The sequence below is a fragment of the Populus nigra genome, chromosome 18 (assembly GCF_951802175.1).
Source record: "Populus nigra chromosome 18, ddPopNigr1.1, whole genome shotgun sequence".
NCBI lineage: Eukaryota > Viridiplantae > Streptophyta > Magnoliopsida > Malpighiales > Salicaceae > Populus > Populus nigra.
Genome location: NC_084869.1, coordinates 4,702,418 through 4,720,891, shown reverse-complemented (window position 1 = coordinate 4,720,891; position 18,474 = coordinate 4,702,418). Strand labels below are relative to the sequence as shown.

The window sequence follows — 18,474 nt, the reverse complement described above, 5'->3', positions numbered from 1 at the left end:
AGATAGTTGGAATGCATGCAACAACATTTCTATAAGTAATGAAAATGTTAGAAAGTCCTCAAAAAAATTATAAGACTTAATCTATAAGTTGGACAAAACAATGAGCAAAAAAAATAATTATTCATTAATCAGATTCAAACCTAAAATTATGCTGCTAAAAAAAAAAATTTTGTAGTCCAAAAATTTATTTTATAGTAAACATAAACTCGGGTCCTAACCGAGCCATGCACACATATATGGGAGAATTTAAACTTAAAATTTAGTACTTTTTAGGTTTAATTTTAACTTTTTACATTCTCATTAAGAAAAACTTGTTTCTTTATTATAAAATTAATTTTCATTCATCAATAATTTATTGAAATCATGTTATTTTTTCATGTTAAAAAGCTTACATTATAAATTAAATTCCAACAAAATTTTAACCTAAAATATAAATAAACTCCACTTTTAATTTAGCCTCAAAATATTAACCATGTTTTAAACAAAAATTTCCGACATTAAGAAGTTAATTAAAGATGTTGGAGACCCAATCGAGACAACCCTCAAATGTTGCGGACTCTTGTAAGGTTTTCCCGACAATTTTCTTCTGGGAATTGGGAAACATATGATTCAAAAGAAGAATATGATGCTGATTATAATAGAAAGTAACATTTCATCAATAAAGCTTTTTTTAGCTTCAAAAGTTTTTCTTCTCGTAAACTTGTTGAAGAGCAGTTAATATTGTTACAAATATAGCTGTTAAAAAAAATGTTAATTAGTTACAATTCTTATTTGATAATGCTAGAGGCAAGATCAGGAAGCAGGCACGAAGTAAGCAGGCCGGCAGAGTATCATGAAACATTAATGCCACTTTCTTTAGCTGCTACCAGTGATCTGAGCTTATAAGCATCACATATACAATTATAGAGTTGGAGATCCCTATATACTGTTACTAAATGTAATTATGTGTAGCGAGAAAATTGAAGGCAATGATAATCATTTATTAAAATGGGGGCATGGTTCAAAGTCCAGAAGATCTTCTGCTCAAGGAAGACGATGAGCTCATAATTTCTTGACCAAGCTCCTTTATCTTGTTAAGTAGAAGCATTTGCTCAGTCTCAATCTGTACCATGTACTCTTCTTGCATGTCCTCTAGGCTTTGCATCTCGCTCAAAGCTGTCGAGAGCCCCTCTAGGCTGCCCTCCTCAATCAGAGATTGAAACTTGATCATCAATTGTTTCATCTGGTACAGAAGCAACTTCACACTTGTAAGTATATGTTAATTCATGTAAAAACATAATAAGTATAAGATTTCATGATGAATCCGATAAAAGTGTAAAAATGTGTGTGTGTATGAACACAGAAACAGTGATTTTACAATGAAGAGTGAGGATGACAAATTGGTATGGCATAGATCAAAAAAGCTCAGAGGTGGGGGTAAAGAATTTTTACAAGCTTTTAATCAAATTGGGATTTGCATGTGCTTTGAGTCTCTTGAGCTTGAATTTTTCTGTTGATTATTTGAGAGCAATAAAGATGCTTACTTTTTGGTCCACACAGAATCTTGTACCATATAAAAGATTATGGAGTGTAACGAAGTTGACCGACCCTAAATATTTGAGAGAAAAAGTTTATCATATGCTTCACAAAAGTCCTGATAATTTCCAAATCTGAAGCCAACTAAGAGTTTCATTTCAATGCTTATAGCAATATATCACCTCAAGTGAAAAGAAAGGAAATTAAATGATAATGAGTAACACATTCACACCTGGTTAGAGATTTGGTGTGATTTGATTAAAGATGTGTCAGACTCCAAACTGTTTCTTGCTTGTAGTTCTGGAACTTTCCTAGTTATCCGAACATGGATCTCTCCCCTTGTTACTCCTTGGAGAGGAATCCACTTGTCGGACATCTGGTTTGGAGGCAATCCCTGATACTCTACAACACAATCACCAATACTATAGGTGGGCAGTAAGGCATTATAGTCTTTCACATGCAACTCTAAGGGACTGCCATCATCAGGAAACTCGAGGGTTTGATTCCAATGAGGATTCAGAGTTTTGTACATAACCTGAAGGACAAGACAAGGAACGTTAGGTAAGTGATTGAAGTGTTGTAACATCCAACAGAAGCAACAGCAAGGCATAAACCAGACCACATACCTTTGTTCTCTTCTTCAAGCTTCCATATTGCACCCTCACATATGGATCACTTGTCCCCCTAAGATCAGCAGCAATAAGATCCTTCGCTTCAACAAGAACAAGTTCAATCCAACCATTGAATGAACCTGACATAGAACCCTAAGCATATTCAAGGAAGACGAAAACAACATCAGTAGCTATCAGAAGTTCTGAACATTTGATAGCTGACAACAAGCTGTTCAAAATGGCTTGGTAATATCGCAGCTTGTTTGCACTCTATAAAACAAGCAGGCTATGAATAAATCTAAACTTCAAGTCTGATTTTATATCAGCGCAGCAAGCAGGCCAGCCTAGTATGTTTTACATTTCAACACACCGCACATGTCCACGGGAAATTTGTTTGAAACTACCGAACATTATTTATGGTGAGGTAACTGCCTAAATTTTTAATGCCATGATAACGAATTTTTTATTCAAAATGCATTTTAGAAAACTACAGGAAAGAATATATAGTTAAACTTAAAATTTATTAAAATCATACCCGTGATCCTTCAGAGTCATTGACTTGTACTGCTTCTATTTGAAGCCTTAATTCTCCAGTATTCACTTTTTCAAGGGGAACCCATATGTCCCTGATAAATCCCTCCATCAAACCTTCCAAATTCACTCGTGCACTACCAATGCTCTCATCTCCAAAGATTTCTTCACTGTAGCATTTAATCTTAAGGCATCTATCATCTACTATCTCATCAAATTCAAACTTCTGATTCCAGAGAGGATTAGAGCTATGTGCAGTCCGTGTTTTCTGTAGGACCTGAAAAGATAGGTATGCATCATGATCAGAATCAAACATAAATAGTCACATGAAGCAGTCAAGTAGTTTCACATGCATAATATCTTAATATCATCTGATTTTCAAATTCAGGTTCATACACATCATATATAAAGGAACTAGAATACTACCTTTCCATACTGCAGTTTAACATATGGGTCACACTTTCCAGATCTTTCTTTTGAAAGAAGACCTTTTCCCTCCATGACAGCCACGTTAATCTTCCTTCCTGTTCTTGAAAGAATATTTGATGATCCATATATTGACTTCTGAGAGCTAACGTTGTTCAAGCTATGGGAACCATCAGAGAACAGCCATTCTTTGACCACAAGCTTTACTGTCAACTGCCACATGTACATAAACAAGAAAAATGGCTTAGTTATCATCATTGGATCCTCTAGTGAGAAAATTTAGATGATTTACTTCACATCAATTGCATATAAAACAAAATGAATTTTGAAAAAAAAACTGAATGTTATCAAATACTCAAAATTTGAAACCAACACTTGATAAGCTTGTGTGGGTGAAAATTTGTATCACGGCTTAGTCTAGAACTCCATCAAAAGGAAATAAAATCAACCACATTTCATTATCTGGGATTCAAACTAGTAACTACAGCAAAAAATGGTGAAATTTTACAGCTGATGCCACAAAGATGACCTAATGCTAATCCAGGCTTCAATATTCCATCATAACAATCTTCTGTTATGCACTACAGGAGAAATATATTGATATAATGAAGCAATTCAAAACCAACTAATCACAATGAAATTCAGCATGTCTTACCTCCCCTGAAGTAACTCCCTCAAATGGAACAACCATTTCAACCTCTTTTCCGCAAATCTCAGCATGTTTGGCTATTACACCAGAGTCAGGTCCTATTGCCCAAAACGTTGTTGAATCATCAGCAACATACTTCATCTGCTTGAACAGACCGAAACAGATGATGAATATTGATACACCAATAAATTTTTCAGAAGGAAAAAAAAGCCTGGGATGTCTAATGAACAAACTCTACCCAATACAAGTTAAAAGAATGCATTCTTGTTGAATACATGATTTCAGAGGAACATTTATTTCTGAAATTTAGCTCTGCTTACTTCTACTTTTTTTAGATATAGATAATGCTAAAAAATATGAAATCATAAGTTTGCTTGCTCTGATTTTTTGGATATGAAATAGAGACTTGGCTATCATGGACACGTTTTAACATCCCAGTCTTTTAACTTCGTGCATTACAATTTACATTGCATGAATAATGTAGTAAGAAATTTACATAGTATGCGTAGTAAAAATAACTCAATGACAGATCAAGTCAATTAATTAAATTTTAAAGTTAATTTAATAAAATAATAATAATTTATGGTTCTTATTAGCTCCCAAGTATTAGAGCATTGAAATTATTCCAAAAAGAAAAAAAAAGTCACAGAAAAATTTATTATGAGATAATACATAGGATGCTTGTGATGGTTTTAATAAAGGAATCAAAAACCTCCCCTCATTTGAAGCTCTCAATCTCCTATAACAATAGACAAAAATAATTACATGCCCTACCCCCAGCTTTTGGCTGACAAAAGAATTAACTCACACAATAAGTAAACCCAATGGAAGTGTCCTAGTGCTCTAAAACTTTACACAAAACAAGAATCAGTATGTACCTTGATCTCACAACTTGCTAAATAATCATACTTCACACTGTTGGGTGGGCAGTTGTAAAGATGTAATCGAAGAGTTCCAGTTTCTTCATGTAAGAACATGTTAAATGTGGAATCCCATCTAGGGTTTGAGCCTGGTCTCACATCTGTTCTCCTTGTCAAATGTCCAAGCTCGACCTCCACAAATGTTTGCAGATATTTATCATCAAAATGCTCTATGAAACTACCATTTACCCTTCTTGGCGGACTTCCTCTCTGGTTATTTCTAGAAAGTTTGCTAGCTGAGATGACTGACACGTATACAATTCCACCAACAGCCTTTTTCCTTAAATCTACTGCTGGTAAGCTGAAACAACGACGGCGAGGCTCAATCATTGTCTTGACTAAGGTGTCAGTGAAAACCTTAACCTGAAATTTTAAAGAAAAAGAACAGACACTTGTATAAGACCAACAGTACTGGAGGAACTAGAAATTTAAAGTACACCAAGATAAATTATTATGAACTACTAAAAAACATACATGTCATAATTTAGCTAAAAAAAAAAAGAAACATGATAAATTCCACCTAACTATTTCAAGAGGCGTAGAGGCAGGAGAATTACAAATAATTATAGCAATAATAAAAACAGAAACATTCTAAATTTACTACTTATTCATGTAAATATAATTAGTTAAACACACACCAGCCAAGAAGAAACGCCTGGCAGCTCGGTGGCAGGTAATGACTGGCTTCCTCCACTTCCAAAGGCAACTCCTATTCTTACTTCAGGAATTGACACAAATGAGTACAAAACCGCTCTCCCATCCAGAACTGGCATCAAGAGAAGCTGATAAAAAATAGATGAGCGATTAAACATCAACCACAGAGGGCAAAATCTGATGGAGTTGAAAGCCAAACCAAATTCGAAATTTAGGGCTACTCACCCAAGAAACAAGTAAATTTAATGTAAAACATAAATTGGCAGTCAGTCCCAAGTAGAATTACCACGAAAATAAATAATATATTAGAAAGAAGTGTTCCATGCTTGCAGATCTCCCAAGTACAGAACCGAACCTAGATCCTTTTTCCTCGAGGAGCCCCACATTTAAAATAGTATAGACAAAAGCATTTCCAAATGTTCATTTCCCGCAGAAATGAATTTTCAGAGTTTGGCAAACAAAACCCAAGTAATTAGCAAGGAATGGATGATCTCAAAGCTATAAATGGTTGGGAAGAAGCATTTTTTACATTTACTTAAAGCACTTTCAAAACTACTTAGAGATTCAAATTTTGAGGCGGCTGGAGAGAGAGGGAGGGAGAGGGAGAGGGAAGCAGAAGAGAGGAAGAGAGTGGTAAAGAACTGAGACACAAACTTACTAATTGTTCCCCAGGAATGAGATCATGGAATGCTGGTAGTGACATATAAGGGAGCTATAAGCTAACCTAAGAAATGATGCAATAAAAAAATCATAAAAAAAAATATGTTCATCAACCTGATAGTCATCAGTCAGCCTACTGTATCAATAGATGAATCATAGCGCTGAGAGAATGTGACTGTTATTAACAACTCATAAACTTACTTTTGGATGTTAATATTGAAATGCAACTGATCCTACCAAATAAATGACGTTAGTTTGTGTAAAAGATACCTGACGGTTCTCTTACATTCACTTTCTAGTGTCAATATCAATGAGGAACATATAGAACCAATCCATTAGCCATATACATTTTGATCAATCAGCCAGTGCCAAGACAATATTATATAGAGTGCGGAAAACAGGACATTTTACATACCTCACCCTTGATGTGGAGGCTGTTTATAACAATCCGAGCAGTTCCCATTAATGGCTTTGCCAGCTTAGCCAGTAACAAAATGCTCATGTCTTTGGAGTCCCAATCAAATCCCAAATGCATAATTCTCTGTCAGAAAGCATAAAAACTGCTGCATGAAAATCTGAGACAAATTTACTGTTTGAAGGGGAAAAAAACACATCATGCTACAAAAATTAATGAAACAATTTGTTATAAATTTTATTAATGTGTATTATCCATGTAGTGGCTTGACTGCTCCCTTTCTTTATTCATTAAAAAGCACACATTTCAATAGAACATGCTCCCATTCTTTAGATTTTTAAGGTTGGTGGTTGGCATATCAACCACCTCAGTTACATCAAGCTCAGTCACTGGTTCTCACTTCTCATCATTCAGTGCCTAGCTTAATCACTAACTCACACTGCCACGACAAAGGGGAACAGAAACCAGATCAAAATGTTATCCCCGTTGAATCATGGGCTCTCAATGGGATAACTTTTGGTCATATCTTCAGAGAAACTGCCATGACTATACTTGCATCAGTGAGTACTGAAACAGAGGCAATTGCATGTTCTTTACAAATTCATACCAATATGGGTTCAGGATGCCATCAGTTTAGCAAACCCCACCTTTGGTTTCTCTTTGTTGTTGAAGAATCCTTTCAACTCTTGAAAGCCTCAATATCAAAATAAATTAAGATAAGTGACATAGACCTTCTCCATGCAGTTTTATCAAGGATTAAACTTTTGTAAAATGTTGTGATACTTAGTCATATTTTGTTGTGAACATGAAATATTTCTTGATGGGACTTCCTTTTTGTTCCACATGTTTAGGAAAGTCCATGGCAAAATACATGATTTTAATTTCGAAAACATATATGATAGTCAATCATCACCATCATTAATATAATTATCTCAACTTGAGCCCTTGCATGCTACAACTGTCTTTTGCACTAAATGAATAACAGGATCCACCAAACAGATCAACAAATTTCTGAAGGCACAGAAAGCTAAGTTTGCATGTAAGACAACAAACAGGAAAAACAGTGGTAGAACTTGTTGATTAACATTTAATTGTAAGGCACTATAAGAAAGCATTAGTTTATTTATATGTAGGTTCCTTGCAACCTGTACTGAGGGATAAATTCACAAACATAACTCAGAAAGTGAAAAGGGACCAAACCTGATCACCAGAAGTTGACCAGTGAGTCCCATGAAGACCAAGGGATGGTGGGCATGAACCAAGTGAAAATTCCTGCAACTCGAGTTTTTCCTACAAGAAGGGTAATATTTTCTCAGGAAACGTGTACCATAATGCTAATCCTAACTTAAATATTCATGCCAATTGATACACGATGAAACAAGCATATCACATACCATGAGCTTCAACCTTTGTTGTTTTAATCGTTTCTGCAAAGACAAATGTTTTAACTTTTTAGTTTGGTCTCACAAACAACCCAAATTACACAGAAGTTGTGCATGAGAACACTGTAATATATGCAAAAGACAGTTCATTTAGATCAAATAAAGGCAAAAATCATCAAAAGTTAGGAACAAGGCCAAGTTCTTGAGCCCCTTTCTGGTAGTAAAGAAATGGAAGTGTGATAGCAAATCAATCAACCACTATTTTTAAAGGATTATATTATGTTTATGATCGATTTCCAAAGAAAAAGAATGACAAAGTGGGAATGATTCTGAGTTCTAGACCACCTTTGTAGTGGTTAGGAACCAAGAGTGCAACCACTTTTATTGCAGCTTCATTTTCCTATAAGATTTTCTGTGATATAAGAAATCTACTGTGGCCCCACCACAAAAGCCCACAAGTAACAGACATCTGGAATGCGCCTTTTCATTTAGCTTTTAAAGGAGAGAAATTCATAATGAAATTTTGACTGCAACTTGAACTGAGATAAACTCAATATATCTTCTATCAATCTGTCAGAAGAAACTGAAAGATAACTAAATTTGGTATGTGATCGGTTCTCTTACAAGCCTATCTCATTCTAAAATTCAAAAATATATTATCAACTGCTAAATAAGTCAACGATGTAAAAATTTCTATTCATTTCAGCAAAATGTTCAGAGTTCGCAAACCAACAAACAAATAAACCTAGGGAGAGGGTAGAGAAAATATCCAGTAATGAATCATATGATGTAAGCCAATCAAAATCCTGACCTCAACAATGGATGAGAATCTTATTGCAAGCTTTGGGTTCATATAGTTCATCCAAATTTCCATCAACAGCTTGTTCAGCCACTCACAGTGTTCCAATGGTGTTATTGGCTGTGCAAATATGTGAAGAGAATAGATTAATGAACTTATAAATAAAAACCACAAAAGAAAATAAAGAAAAGAAGAAATACCGAGGTGTTCAATACAACTCGCTTCCACTTTTTGTTTAGGTCTTCCACAATAACTTTCTGTTGATGACTGCAATACTAAAGTGGGAAAAAAGAAAATTCTCATTATACCACAAGCACAACTAAAAGAATTGGAACCTAACTAACTGTGTAATGGCAACCTGTATATATTCATGTAAAATCTGGTATAAGTAAATTTTGTTAATTAATGAAGAAGGAACCACCACTCTAACTGTACCATAATCAAAGTATTAACCGAGAAAAGGAAAGGGTGCTCAAGAATAAACATTTGTGGCAAAGGACACAAAATACATGAAAAGGAAATCAGGCTCAGTTATTTGTTTCTTTATTTGTAAATAATTAGGCTTGATCAACATGGTTCTATGCTTGTACCGCAACCCTTGGTCAAAGATAATTATGGCACATGGAGACAATCCATGACTATGGCTTTGACAGCCAAAAACAAAATCAGACTCATAGATGGTTCAATCAAGGAGCCTAATGAGAAGAATCCAAAAGAATGTCAACAATGGAATCGCTGTAATAATTTGGTCAAAACTTGGCTGCTAGGATCAATGTCTAAGGAAATCGCTAGCAGCGTCATCATCTCCAAGGATGCCAGACAGATGTGGCTCGATTTGCAAGAGCAATTTTCACATGTGAACGTGGTTCAATTATTCCATGTTGAGAACGAGATTCATGATTATGTGCAAGGTAACATATCTATAGGGTCTTATTTAACAAAACTGAAAGGTTTATGGGATGAGCGCGATGCATTTTGCACCTTTCCAATCGGCACTTGTGGATTGATTAAAGAAGTGACTGCATATTTAGAAACGCAGAAAACCATGAAGTTCTTTATGGGCCTTAATGAGTCATATGTAGATGTTCGCAGCAACACCTTGCTACAAGATCCGTTAACCACAGTGAACAAAGCATACTCGCTGGTCTTTCGTCATGAGAAACAGTTGGAGGTGACAACAGGGAAAAGCCATACTTGAACAAAGCATACTTGTTGGTCTTTCGGCATGAGAAACAGTTGGAGGTGACAGCAGGGAAAAGCCATACTCAACCAGATGCTGCTGTTTTTGCCTTGAAGAACTTGAGCCATGAGTCTGAAGGTGAGCTAAAATGCTCTAAATGTAACAGAACAAACCACGGCACCAAAAATTGTCATGCACATCTCAAATGCACCTTCTTTCACTGGAAAGCCATACTCAATGTTTATGGGAAAAAAGGATATCGGGTCTTTGATCTTGTTCATAAAAAGGTAATGGTCTCAAGAGATGTCATTTTCTTTGAAACCATATTTCCTTTTTCTGCATGACATGATAATTTTGATACACCTAAACCTTGGTTTTCAAATAATGACCCATTTCTAAATTCTGACATGGATTCTCTCCCAAGCAAATCATTATTTTCCATCTCTAAATGGGCCTCCTTCCTTCACCAGCTCAAATGAACAAGTAATTCCCACCAGCCCAAATGAACAACAAGTTCTCACCACATCAACAACAAAACCTGCTTCTCCCATTTGTTCTCTACTGTACATAGCAGATACTACACCATCATCACCATCCCTCATCCAAACAATTAACACTTCATCCCAATCGCAAATTGTGTCCATTCAACCACTTTAACGCAGCAGCCGATCCACCAAAACTCCTCAATATTTGCAGGACTTTCATCTCGAGATGACCCTCCCTTTAAGGACCGAACCGACATCGTCCACAAATCTGGTCAAAACTTCAGGTACTGCTCACTTTCTCGATTCTTCTCTTATGATAAACTTTTTCATGTTCACAAAGCGTATACCACTCAATTCACCCTCCTTAAAGAAGCCACCAGTTTCTTCCAGGTTGTTCAAATCCCAAAATGACGTGAAGCTATGCAACATGAGATAACTGTTTTACAGGCCAAATGGACTTGAAGTTTGGTGCCATTACCACCCCATAAGCGACCAATCAGTAAAAAGTGGGTGTGCAAAATCAAGTTAAAGGCTGATAGGACAGTAGAATAGTATAAGGCCCGGTTGGTGGCCAAGGGTTATAGTCAAGTCGAAGGAGTTGATTACAAGTAGACTATTGCCCCATTTGCCAAGATGGTAACAGTTCGCGTCTTACTTAGTGTGGCAGCTTTGCGTGATTGGCATCTACATCAATTAGATGTTAATAACGCATTCTTGAATGGAGATCTTACTGAAGAAGTATACATGTCCTTGCCTCCTAGTCTTGGGCGAAAGGGGGAGAATCGTGTTTGCTAACTTCACAAATTGCTATATGAATTGAAACAAGTCTCTAGACAATGGTTTATCAAGTTGTTCGGAGCACATAAAGCTGCAGGATTCCATCAATCTCTGTCTGACTATTCTTTATTCATCCGAAGCCATCAAGGTAGTTTTTTGGCATTACTTATATATGTTGATGATGTGAAATTAGCTGAGAATGATTTGCAAGACATAAAGATCACTAAGATTTTCTTGTCCAAGCAATTCAAACTTAAAGACTTAGGGTAACTAAAATATTTTCTTGGCATAGAGGTTGCAAGATCACTGACATAGAATCAGTTTGTCGCAATGAAAATATGCCTTAGAAATTCTGGATGATACTGGGGTGTTGGGTGCCGAACCTTTTCGGTTTCCTATAGAGCTGAACATGTCACTGACACAATCCAATGGAAAGCTTATAGAGGATGCATCAACATACAGAAGGTTAGCTGGGAGGTTAATATAACTGACAATAACTGGGTCGGATCTGACATATGTTGTGCATGTGCTGAGTCGATTTATGGACAAACCTCAGCAACAAAATCTGGAAGCAACTCATAAGGGGCTCAGGTATATCCAACATACACCTGGGCAAGGTATTTTATTGCCATCCACAATTTCACTTCAATTAACAGCATTTTGTGATGCTAGTTGGGTCGTTGGAAGGATACAAGAAGATCAATTACAGGGTTTTGTATGTTACTTGGTCAGGCACCAGTTTCTTGGAAGACCAAGAAACAAACAACTATATCTCGTTCAAGCACAGAAACAGAGTATCGCTCTATGGCCACTACATGCTACGAGATTACATGGCTGAAAAACATTTTGAAAGATTTGAAGATAAATCACACACAGCCAATGACTTTATATTATGATAATCAGGCAGTCATGCACATAGCATCAAATCCAGTCTTTTATGAGCGAACTAAGCACATAGAAATAGACTATCATTTGGTACGTGAGAAAATTCATGAAGGAATGATTCGGACGGCCTATATTCAAACCAAAAATCAGCCAGCAGATTTGTTTACTAAGCCATTAAGCTCCCCATAGTTCAAAACCTTACATGACAAGCACAATAAAAATTGAACTAAACAAAATCATAAATAGAAAACAGCTGCATCACCATCCAAAACAGATGACTCAAGACAAAAAGATTAAGTTAAAAGAAGGAAAAGTGAAAGACTTGCCTGAAAAGTAGCCCAGATAGCAACGACAAGAGGAACCCAATTGGAGAAAGAGAAAACCCATTTCTCAATTCCCCAACAAACCAAAATCAAAGGGATTAAGAAAGCAAAAGAAGGCTTTTCCTCCAACAGATGATTAAAGACCTCCAAAACATCTTCAACTTTAAAACCAGCTTTACCCTTTCTTCTTCTTCCCATTTTTCCTAACAAGTCAACACCCTCAACAAGTAAACAGAAAACCTACAGCTTCACTTTCCTCTTATATATATACACTATGTACAGTACCCCCATGAAACAAATTTCCAGAGAAAAGACTTTCCTGGAACGTGTGAGAGAATCGCTGTCTTAAAAGGAAAGTTTAACGGTTAAAAATGGGAACTTGAAGAGACTGGAGCCTGCGTTCCCAGGTTGGTGAGAGACTAGAATGAAGTCGGCCAGAAAATAAGAATAACGAAATTTGGCATGCTGTTAGAATTAGTTACATTGTGGCATCCTTGTAATTTTATTTTATTAGAAATATATGTCAGTATTTATTTAAATTAATACGTTTTATATTTAGTTATTTTTATTTTATTCTTTTTAATTGATTTGGATCAAGACTCATGTGCAATTATTATTATTATTATTATTATTATTATGGTCAAGACTCAAGCTTCTAGAGTTTATGGTCAAAATTTTACTGGTGATAGCCTGCCAGAGACTTTTATTAATATTATTATTCATGGACTAATTCGGTTGCTAGCAAAGAAAATAAAATAAAATAAGACCTCGTTGACATTAACTTTATTGACTTTTGATCATGATAAGGATGAGATCTAAGGGTCCAGATTTAGTGTGATGATGAACATGTTTCTTGGAAGTGGAACACGTTGTAGCAAGGCGGCCTCATAGAATTAAGTTCCAGGTAGAGTACATTGGTTGCTTACCCATCTTCTATTTAATATCTGGCCGTACAGTATAAAAACTTGGATTGAGGTCAATGTCTGGAGTTTTGATAGCAGAATTTTGATTTTTTGTTCACCGAAATCGAGGTGTTAGATAGCTGTGCATCAATGTTGATTACTTCATTGGGGGTATCAACTAGCTATTATTAACAAAAATAAATAAATAAATAAATAAATTAGTTATCTCAACTGCCCATCATTGTAGATAAGATTATTTTTTTCTTCGGAAAAAAAAATTGTGTGTCCAAGTTTTTTGAATGTGTTTTTATATATTAAAAAAATTAAATGTAAATTAAAAAACTTATGAATATATGTAATTAAATGAATGAAGAATTTAAAGAGTTAATGAAAGGAAAAAGAAAGTAATTAATGATAATTAAAAATAAAATTGAAAAAATCAAGAGATAGGTATAGATTCAGATATTTAATCTTATTAAAAGGGATATTTTTCTAGTTATATTTACTGAATTATCTATTAAAATTATTATTCTTATTCAATCAAACAATAATAGAAATAGATACACACATTAAATTGATTGAATATAATAAAAGGTAAATAAATATTATACAAAAATCAAAGGGGCGAATAACCCTACTTTTTAGGGGGGGAAATTAGGCGACACATCATTCACTAAGAACTAAGACAAACGATGTGTTATCTGTAAGCTTAGATTTCAGCTATCATTGTGGTGACTAGAGAATGAAAGCAATGCTTCTTTTGCTTAAAAAATCAAATATTTAAGTCATTTCAATTCAAAAACATCTCACTAACACTTTTAGATCTCCCACAAACCAATTCATTAACTAAAGATACCTAAAACATGGTTCAAAAATATAAAATTAAGTTAGGTTAGTTTTGGCTTTCTCCGCTTAAATCTATTTTTTCATGCAACATTGAGACATTAAACAACTATTATCAAGCCTCTCTCATCTTATAGAACTTGTGAACACCAATAAAAACCATTTAATGGTTGGAAATGGCATAAACGATGACTTTCTCTCTCATCACGAGAACAGTGACCCCTCTGTCTCTCATCTCTCTAACCAAGACTAAAAAAAAATACAGATAAACTGTTGTACCAAAACTAGTTTCTTTGAAATTTAAAGGAACCTAAATTGCATAAATTGTGCTATTTTTAAAGATTAAAGACCTAAGTGTATTTTTCATGAAATCTCTAGCACGCCACCCATGTTTGGCTTCTCTCTCTCTCTCTTCTTGCAATTCCACCATTGCCTAAAAAATTAAAATTAATTGGCCTTTAATTAGGATCAAATGGTCCAAAATAAAACTTTGAGCACCAAAATGAAATATTTAAAAGTGAACAATAAGTCCTCAATATTTTGTGAATGTGTGATAAGTGTCCATCTACAGTAGAAAACTCATACCTTTTAGTATTTTTCTATAATGTTAATTTCATGCTTCTCATGATTTTTGTTATTTTTCAATGTCAATATTGGAGTTTTTGAAATTATTTTTATTTTCTCGTTAAAAAACATCTTTAACAATAAATTAGTTTTGTATATCCTCATATTGTGAATCATATAATTTTACTTATTTACTTATTTATATTTTAATTAATTATTTATTAACTTAATTATATTATCATAACTTGTTCATAATCATTATAATTATAATTATGTGAATTTAAAGAAAAATATTAATATATCACATAACCATAAAAAAAAATTAACCATAAATTTAGTATAGTTTTTATAGTGTTTTACTTATTTTCAACTTGAAATCAAAATTTAAGTTTTTTCTTAATAACTAAAGTTGGATTAGTTAGTTTTTATCCAAAATTAAGATCAAAAGGTTAAAAATGTTTTCTAAAAACTATATAATAAACTTTATTTTCTCAATCCATATAAAACTTGAATTTTTAGTTATTCTCGATTTCTTAAAAAGATACTATTTTCTTGTTTGACTTTATTATTTTATTAAGAAACAAGACTTATTTGAAGAATAATTAGAAATCAAATCATATATAAAATGAATTCTTATACTATCATATGCTTTTAAACAACTTAAAAGAACTTCATATGAGTTGATCTAGCATAAAAGATTGATTTCTTGATTTTTCTTCTTTAACATCTTACAAAAATGTAACTTAACATAAAAAAAATGGATGAGAAATTCATTTTTGGTGCATTTAAAGAGAATGCTATAGTTTTATTTCTATAAAAGCAAATGGTAATTTAAAAGTATTTTATCTTTAAATTAAGTATTAAGAATAAAATGATGCTACAATTTGAGCCATTTAAATTTCAAAGTCTAATACAACAAGAAAGACAAAGAAGAAAAAGAAGTTGAAGTGCTAAATTTGAGTTACCGTAAAACACTTAAGACCTAATTGTTAATAAGCAGATGAATCTAAATTTCTTGAATTCCTTCATTACTATTGTACATTTATAAAATATATTAAAAGGACTAAATATTTTACTATAACAATCAACAACTGTAAGTTTTTTTTTCTAATTTTATTCTGAAAGTTCTTTTTCTTTTTTCCAATTACAACCTTTTATAACTAATTTAATGACTACTTTGTTAAAATTTGTTCAAGAAAGATAAAATTCAACAAAAGTGGACCAAAGTGTAAAACAAGGAGAAAACCCATGGCCTATCTCAAACTAACACGATAAAGTATATTTTGGTCAACTAACTTTTCATTTTCTTCTTTTATAGTCCCTATAGTTTTTGAAATATTTATTTTAGTCCAAATATTCATTGTACTAATTTTGTAGTCTCTAGATTAGAGAAAGGATAGAGAAACTCACCAAATGACAATGAAAGAGAGATAAAGTCGTTGGTTATCCATATTTTGAAAATGAAAAAGGCTGATTTTAGTGTTAACAAGTTTCATTTGAAAAGAGTAGTTCTATGGAAGTGTTTTCAAACCTTTAAAAAGCCTACAAATGTAGATAAAGATTGAGAAAGATTTTTTTCCGAATTCATTTGGTGTCTTTAGACCAATTGAAAGATGTTTTAAGTTGAGAGATTGGTATTTTGAGATGTTAAGGATGTTTATTAAGTGTTTTTGGTTCAAAATGCATTAATAATATTTTTTTGAGGCCTGAAAACCCCAACCCTAGTTTTCTAGCTACTTTTGTGGTGGTCAAAATCTAGGTGAGTAGATGAGACAATTGCTTGTTGCTTTTGTTTTTTTTTTAAAAGATATCTACCCTTATAAAAGAAAAATAAAAAGGGTCAGATGCATGGGTCTTACCTCTTAGGCATATGTGCATCTGACACTTTATATGTTATGCTGGATGTTAGGTCTTAACCCCTTTGTATTTTTTTTATATTTGTTATTCAAATTTGAATGCACTATAAAAAAAAAATTAACATTATATTTCAATTATTATTAAATTTCTTCATGTTTCTCAAATAATATTATAGATTTTTATAGGAATGTTAACATTTTTTCACCAAATTATTATGTGTCTAGTATGAAAAACTCATGAATATTCAATTAACATGAGATTTATGTTTTTTTAATATATTTTTTATATAATTTTTTAAATTTATAATATTTTTTTGTCTTCAATCTTATATAAAATACTTGGACTTTGTTTTAATGTTTTATTTTAAATTTGCTTTTAAGATTATAATGGATTTTTGTTTAGAAAATTATGTTTGTAGTTTACAAAACGTCCTGGTATTAGGTTGGTCATCAGTTTGTGAGTATCTATTATTTATAGTATTATTAAATAAAATGTAGTTTGAAAGAACAAAACGTTATTAAACTCAATTGAGTCCATACTCGGGTTGTGGGTTTGACGAATTAACAAAAGTTATTAAACTAGATAGAGTCCATAACTTGGATCATTGATTTGAAGGGTTAACCCGTGTTATTTTTTTACCAAATTTTGTTTAATTTCATCATTCAACATTGAGTTGATTGGGAATTGAGTTTCATAATTTCATTTGTTTTACTTTCTATAAAGGTTATTTTCGTCTCAAATAAACATCCTAGTATTGAGTTGGTGCTCGATTTTGCAAGTATTTATTTTTTTATCATATAATTAAATAAAATTAGTTTCACAAAAAAATTTTTTATTAAACCTAGTGGAATACATAACTTAGGTTACAGATTTAGCAAGGTTGACCTGGATTGACTAATATGTCGTCATCTTAATATTTTTTTTTAAAAAAGTCATCTTGAATTTTCTTAAATCCAAACTATGTTTTTATCGATTGTCCAGGTTGCTTTTAGACCATCCAAGTCAACTAGATCATGTTAAGATAACTCTCACGTAATTTAATTTGAAGCATGAGCTAAGTAAGGAATTGGGTCATGAGGTTTCAAGATTGACCCGTCGGGTTAGTTTTAATGATATTGTCAAAGAATTCTTGAAAACCTAAATATTTTTTTATATTTAAAAAAAAATTGGTCTGACCTGCAATATATCGCTAGTTGTTATCTAGTTGAATCTTATTCCACCTGAAATTTCAACATCCTCACACTAGCAAGAACTATTTTTATTTATTTATTTATTTGTCTTACTCATCAAAATAGTAATACTTTATTCTCATGAACATCCAATTTGCTTAACTTTGAATGAAAATGGATATCCACTTTTTTGAATGATGGTATAACTATAACTATAATCATAACCATATCTAAATAGGAAAAAAATCAATAACCATAAACTAATAATTAAATAATTTATAAAGATTTTGGATAAATATAGTCAAACCATTGAATTTAGTAGCTACTAGATCATTGACTCGCGTTATGCTGCGGGTCGGGTCAAATGTTTTTTTTAGCATAAAAAAATAGTCAGATATTGCTAATGTTTTTTTTCTAGAGGAAAAAAACTTTTACCGTGTGGGGGTTGATATGATGTGACTTAGTTGAATTTGTGAGTCCAAAAGTAACCAAAACAACCTGTAAAGGCATAACTTGACACAAAAAAAATTTCAAGATGATATATTTTTTTTTTAGTATTAAGAGAACAACATATTAGATTGATTTTGATCAACTTAGATTAACATGTCAAATATGTGACCTGTGTTATGAGACTATGATAATCTCATAGAAAGCGAATCAAAATAAATTATAAAGTTTAATTCCCAATCAACCCAATGTTGAAGGATTAAATTGAAAAAAATAAAATTAAAAAAGAACTTAAAAAATAATTCGAATTAACTTGTTAAACCTACAACCTAGATCATAAGACCGAGATAATTTCATAATAAGCAAATCAAAATAAATTATGAAATACAATTCTTAATCAACCCGAGTTAACTACTTGGAAATTAGATATAGGGGCATTGAATGTTCCTTATTAGAATCAAATTATGCATAACATCCTAT

The 18,474-nt window shown here is 32.9% G+C and overlaps 1 protein-coding gene across 1 annotated transcript; it reads right to left on the bottom strand.

Moving 5' to 3' along the window:
* Positions 1-650: 650 nt before the first annotated feature.
* LOC133678631 (synaptotagmin-4-like) lies at positions 651-12,666 on the bottom strand. The gene is made up of 14 exons (XM_062101019.1): positions 12,216-12,666; positions 8,763-8,837; positions 8,575-8,682; positions 7,776-7,808; positions 7,582-7,671; positions 6,382-6,507; positions 5,291-5,434; positions 4,611-5,015; positions 3,739-3,873; positions 3,084-3,296; positions 2,662-2,934; positions 2,142-2,279; positions 1,748-2,050; positions 651-1,222 (listed from the first exon to the last, which is right to left on the bottom strand). The coding sequence occupies exons 1-14, from the start codon at positions 12,408-12,410 to the stop codon at positions 1,001-1,003; spliced, it is 2,460 nt and encodes an 819-aa protein (XP_061957003.1). The 5' UTR covers positions 12,411-12,666; the 3' UTR covers positions 651-1,000.
* Between the last annotated feature and the right edge of the window lie 5,808 nt (positions 12,667-18,474).